Source organism: Triturus cristatus, chromosome 6, assembly GCF_964204655.1.
Source record: "Triturus cristatus chromosome 6, aTriCri1.1, whole genome shotgun sequence".
Lineage (NCBI taxonomy): Eukaryota > Metazoa > Chordata > Amphibia > Caudata > Salamandridae > Triturus > Triturus cristatus.
The window spans coordinates 712,865,880-712,871,879 of NC_140589.1; the positions used below are offsets into that span (position 1 = coordinate 712,865,880).

A 6,000-nucleotide genomic window follows, 5' to 3' on the forward strand; every position below is an offset into this window, starting at 1 on the left:
CTCTAGGGATCACCCCCTATGAAGAGGTGAAAAGAAGTATCCTGGATCGCATGGGGGTGGATGAGGATACCTATAGAATGTGCCTGAGGCAGATTAAGGCAGGCCCCCAAGAAACCCCCAGAGCCCTATGCTACAGGGTGAAAGACATAGCTGAGCGCTGGTTAAAACCCCTTCAGTCCAGAAAAGAGGAAATCCTGGAGAAAGTATATTTAGAGCAATTCCTCAACTCCCTACACCCACCCATCCAACGGTGGGTACGTCAACACACATGTCTTAATCTTGAAAGGGCAGTGGAAATCGCTAATACCTTCCATGAAGCTCAGGACCTGCCGAAGGGGCGAGAAGAAGGGGCATGGAAGCATACAGGGAGACCCCCACCCAGAACAACGAAACCATCCTCCAACCCAGGAAAACCAGAGACTGTAACCCTTCTACCAGGACCCATAACCCCGTCCCCCAGACCACCAGTCCCTACCGGTCCCCAGTGTTTTCACTGCTGTGCTTATGGTCATATAGCCCGCTCCTGCCCCCAAAAAGAAGAACCAATGGAAGTAGGGTATGCCAGAGCTCTTTACTGTTCATCCGCAGAGGAAGACTCCCCATATCATCGACGGGTAACGGTCAACGGGGAACGGCGACACGCCCTGATCGGCACAGGGTGTGGACAAAGTGTCATGAGACCCCAAGCGGTGCCAGGAGGTGTTTAGCATGCCACGGGGTCGTTAATATACAATGCGTCCATGGAGACAGCAAACCCTATTCTATGACATAAGTGGCTGTTCAGCACCAGCCCACCACATCCCCTGTACCCCTCCGAGTAGGGTTGATTCCAAGCCTTCCCGAACCTTTAGTCTTGGGTAATGATTATCCCCATATGGACAGTTTGCTCAGGGAAGACCACCAAGAAAACAACAACTGGATAGGAACAGCCCCTTTTTCCCAAATATCAGACCCTGACTGGAACCAAGGCAAAACTCATAAAAGCCGCAAACAGAGGAGAACAGAGAAGAAGAATTGGACCCGCTCTGTCTTAAGCAACTCCGGTTATGAACTGTGGGAACACGACAGAAACTTCCATTCAACCCAACGGGAGGACCCTACACTCCGAGAAGCATGGAATCAAGCCCTAGAAAAGGAAGAACCCCATCAAGTAGGTCCCCAGTTTTTTATCCATCGTGGGTTACTTTATAGAAAAGAGGGAAAATCCATGCCAACCCAGCTCCTGGTACCCCAACCCTTCAGAGAGAAAGTGTTGTTTTTGGCCCATAGCCATTTAGTAGGAGGACACGTTGGGGATTAAAAAACGGAGAAAACCATATTAGACAGATTTTTTGGGCCAGGGATATACCAACAGGTTCGTAAATACTGTAAAGAATGTCCCGTTTGTCAAAAAAACAGATGATACATACCGCCCTGTACCACTCTCCAACCACTACCAGTGATAGACGAACCCTTTGCTAGGGTAGGGATGGATATTCTGGGACCACTCCTTCCCTCTCGTAGTGGGTACCATTACGTGTTGTTCTTGGTAGACTACGCCACCCGCTTCCCTGAAGCCGTGGCTCTGCGACACCCCAACACGACCCAGGTGGCCAAGGCCATGATTTCCATCTTCTCCCGAGTAGGTTTCCCGAAAGAAATCATTACCGATCAGGGTACCCCATTCACATCCAAATTGATGAGACAGGTTTGCCAACAGCTCCAGATTAAATAAATCCGTACCACCGCTTACCATCCCCAGACAGATGGTCTAGTGGAACGGTACAATGCAACGTTGAAAATTACCCTGAAGAAGTTGTTGAACTTGGAAGCAAGGAAATGGGAGGATATGCTTCCCTTGGCCTTATTTGCCATCCGTTGTAGTCAACAAAAGAGCCTGGGGTACTCCCATTTGAACTTCTGTATGGGAGACAACCCCGTACGCTATTGGATATCGCCAAGGAAGGGTGTGAAGAAGAGAAGGATGAGTCCAAATCCCTCTTAGAATATGTCACCACTCTCAGGCCCATCTAAATCAGATAAGACACATAGTGAAGGCTAACCTCGAACAAGCCCAGGCATCCCAGAAGAATAAGTATGACAAAAAGGCCAGAGAAAGAACCCTGACCGTCGGGGACATGGTACTGCTTATGATGCCCACCTCCGAACATAAACTAATAGGGCAATGGCAGGGGCTCTATAAGGTCATAAAAAAAGTGACCCCGGTAACCTATAAAGTAGACCTGGATCCCGTTAGGCACCATACCCAGATATTCCATATTAACCTTTTAAAAGAATGGGAAGGGCCTCAACCAGTCCTAATGGGAACCACTATACCCTTATTCAAACAAAGCATTGATTCAGATTTGTCTAACCCCCAGAAACAAGAATTAAGGGACCGCCTATACCCGTTACAGAAAGTGTTCTCCCTGACGCCAGGTAAAACCACTCTGATAGAGCACGAAATACAGACTCCTCCAGGGAAAAAGGTGTGACTGCGCCCTTACCGTATTCCTGAATCTCGACGGGAAACAATAGAGAAAGAAATTCAACAGATGCTGCACTAGGGGATCATAGAACCATCGAAAAGCGAGTGGAACTCCCCCATAGTGATCGTCCCAAAGCCTGACGGTTCCATGCACATCTGCATCGATTTCAGAGAAATCAATAAAATATCCCGATTCGACGCTTATCCCCTTCCAAGGGTTGATGAGATGGTAGAGAGATTAGGTCGAGCACAGTACATTGGATCTTTGTAAAGGGTATTGGCAGGTCCCCCTAAGAGAACAGGATCGAGAGAAAACACTTTCTCTACACCAGGGGGACTATATCAGCTTAAAGTTCTTCCCATCGGGTTGCACGGGGCCCCAGCAACATTTCAACGACTCATGAATGTAGTGCTGAGACCCTGTAGCACCTTTGCTGCCGCCTACATAGATGAAATAATCATCTACAGTTCCTCTTGGACCGAACATCTAGACCATGTGACCAAAGTACTGCAAGCCTTAGATGACGGTGGTCTAACTGTCAATCCTGCTAAAAGTCACATAACAGCCAGATCCGTGAAGTACATAGGATATCTTCTCGGAGAAGGACATATCAAACCCCAACAAGAGATGGTAGTGGCTATTTCTCAGATACCGTTCCCAAAAACCAGAAAGGACCTCCGGGCTTTTCTGGGTTTAATGGGATATTACAGACAATTCATCCCAAACTTCTCTCATATAGCTGCCCCCCTGACCGACCTCCTAAAAAGGAACGTACAGACTGAAAAATTGCTCCGCCAACCAACCCCTGTAGAAACACATGCTTTTCATCAACTAAAAAAGGTCATCACCTTGAAACCCTTTTTACTAAGCCCAAATTACCAAAACCCCTTTTTGTTACAGACGGATGCCTCCGAAAAGGGGCTCGAAGCTGTATTGTCTCAAACCGATGATCAGAACCAGGAGAGGCCCATCATATACAACAGTCGAAAGCTCTTTCCTCGAGATACAAAATATGCAGTCATGGAGAAAGAAGCGTTAGCCATCAAGTGGGCCATTGAATCACTGCGCTACTACTTGGAGGGTAGAGAGTTTCTGCTATATACCGACCATGCTCCCTTAGAGTGGTTAGCACAAAACAAAGGACACAACAATAGAATATTAAGATGGTTCTTAACACTACAGCCCTTCCGTTTCACCATCCAGCATAGAAAAGGGAAAGAACAAACAAACGCAGACTATCTGTCAAGATATCCCAGTGAACGATTTCTTGCACGCAAGAAAGTTAGGGAAGGGGGATGTCAGAGGACGCCCCCGTTCCCCCCAAACTACTTCCTTACCTACAAACACGCCACAGAGGTCCGCGTCGCTGCCTGGTCCCGATAACGTCAATAGGGACTGGGGAGGGGAACCACAAGTGAAGACGGACTATTGTTCCTCCCTACAGGAGAAGGAGGGACGAGACGGGAACCAATCAGGAGGCGGAGAGGGAGGAGAAAAGGAGGTAGGAACAACGACGACGGGCTACTGAAGGAGAACGCCGACATCCAGGAGGGCGCTGAAGGGACGAACGCGGCGAACGGGAGAAGAAAGAAGGACGACCGCCTCATCCAGGGAGTCAGAGAAGAAGACGAGGAGCCTCCCGACAGCTGGTCCGAGGAGTGGTGATCACCGGAGGAGGCGAGCAGTCCGCCGCCGCTTATGTGAAATACATTACCCCTGAATAGTATACAACCCGGTTCAGTTTTTAAATTTTCTTTACCTCAAAAAGCATCTAGATGCTTGATAACTGAAGAATAAATAAAACATCATACACCGCATTACTCTACGACCCCCAGACTAATCAACTCCAGAGGCTATGACTAAATATTATTGATCTAGCTCATGAGGGACACTGGAGACTTGTGGCCACAAAGTGACTGCTGAAGCAAAATGACTATTTCCCTTTTCTGGACATACCAGTGGAAGACATTCTCAGTATCTGCCATGTCTGTCACAGTTTGAGCAAGCACAGCGTGCATGAACCTTACACGGTCTACCTCTTCATCTCTCAAAGTCCGAGATGTTTTAAAAAAAGCAAGTTGCTGAAAATACAAAAAGAACGTCAATGTTTACTAAAGACGTACGATACTGCGTCAGCATTGATGGATCACATTGTGTGACCCACAAAATCTGTTGCTGTGCTACGGTGCATGCCAGATGCGCAACGCCCATTGGGCTCAAATGGCTTCAGCCCCACACGTCCTGTGTGTCAGCCCAGCTGAGACAGCTTCCCGGGTACACACAGCCGCATCCGAGTCCTTCCCAGGTCTTTAAAAGACATTTACTTGCTAACAAGGCTTTGTTGTGTTTTCACCCCTTCTTAGAGCCCCTGCACCTCCACTCTGCATATTGCTGGAAGAATCAGCCCCCCCCCCCCCCCCCCCCGAAAACTTTAGTAGCCCCACCGAAATTTGGCTCTAGTTGCGCCTCGGGTGCATGCCAATAAGTTACTGGGTGTATGCCACGTGTCACCAACCCAAATTAGACTTACCATCGGCATCGCCACAGAGTACAGATATCGTCACACATACTTTTAAACTTTTTTAATTCTGACGCACCCCTGGCGTGACTTGATTCCGCTTGGAAACATGCAATGCTTTTGAGTTACCCTTTCTAATACTTTTCGTGTAAATTCAAAGCTTTAGAATCTCACCTGTCAATTGAGGTTTAAAGCCAGAGACTTACAGACCAAAGTACAGAGAATACTTGTTGCAACACCACCTAGGCACCGGCTTTTTACAAATAAAACAAAATGAGTTACTGTTTTGCAAATACGTCTGGGAGTATTAACCTACAAGGATATTTAAGCCTGGTTGACAGTGCACCTATCATGTGACCTTTTAACCTACACCAATATTATTCTTCGGTTCTTTGCTTCCACACAAATAGATCTCCATGCTTTTTACTTGTAATGTCTTACATTACCATATAGTTAATTTAAAGCAGCCTTATAGGCATTGCCAATTCATGTTTTCCGCTGCATTCTGATAAGTTTAGCTCTTACATTTACATTAAAAACACTAAACAAAACGTCCCAGAATGGAAAGAACCTAGACTAGTTATAAAGTATCACCCAAACGGTTACTCGCGAGTCCAGCAAACGTCGCACATAGATACATTGTAAACATACAGACGCCACAAATGTGAACACTGAAAACTTATCAGCCATCGTGTGCCCGTGTACAAATGAGGGTAACAATATGTCAACGTGCATGCGTGTCATAACGTACTGCCCGTCGTTGGGGCACGTCTCAAGTACGCTGTTACCTCGGTCTCCATGGCAACATGCATTATCCTCCCAACTGCCGACGATCTCAATACACAGCCCATGAGGGGCGAGGAACAGGTAGAGTAGCAGACCCTTTACTCGCCACCTTGCTGCCCAATGCCTACCTGCACAGGAGGACCCGGCCGCGTGCCTAGCGGCCTGATAGGCAAAGCACCCAACACCGGCAAGTTGGTGTTTACCCATCCGCCGCGGAGCGTCTCTTTC

The 6,000-nt window shown here is 47.6% G+C and overlaps 1 protein-coding gene across 2 annotated transcripts in view; it reads right to left on the reverse strand.

The window, feature by feature from the left end:
- ARMC2 (armadillo repeat containing 2) overlaps positions 1–6,000 on the reverse strand; it is a 486,620-nt gene extending 480,620 nt beyond the window's left edge. The window contains exon 1 of one of the 2 annotated variants that reach the window (XM_085611202.1): positions 5,901–6,000. Coding sequence is in view for 1 of the 2 variants with exons in the window: in XM_085611201.1 (XP_085467327.1) it covers positions 5,775–5,794 (20 nt within the window). In the remaining variant the exon portion in view is untranslated. Of the gene's footprint in view, positions 1–5,774; positions 5,855–5,900 lie in introns of those variants that run through there. The other variant, XM_085611201.1, reaches the window with a different exon arrangement.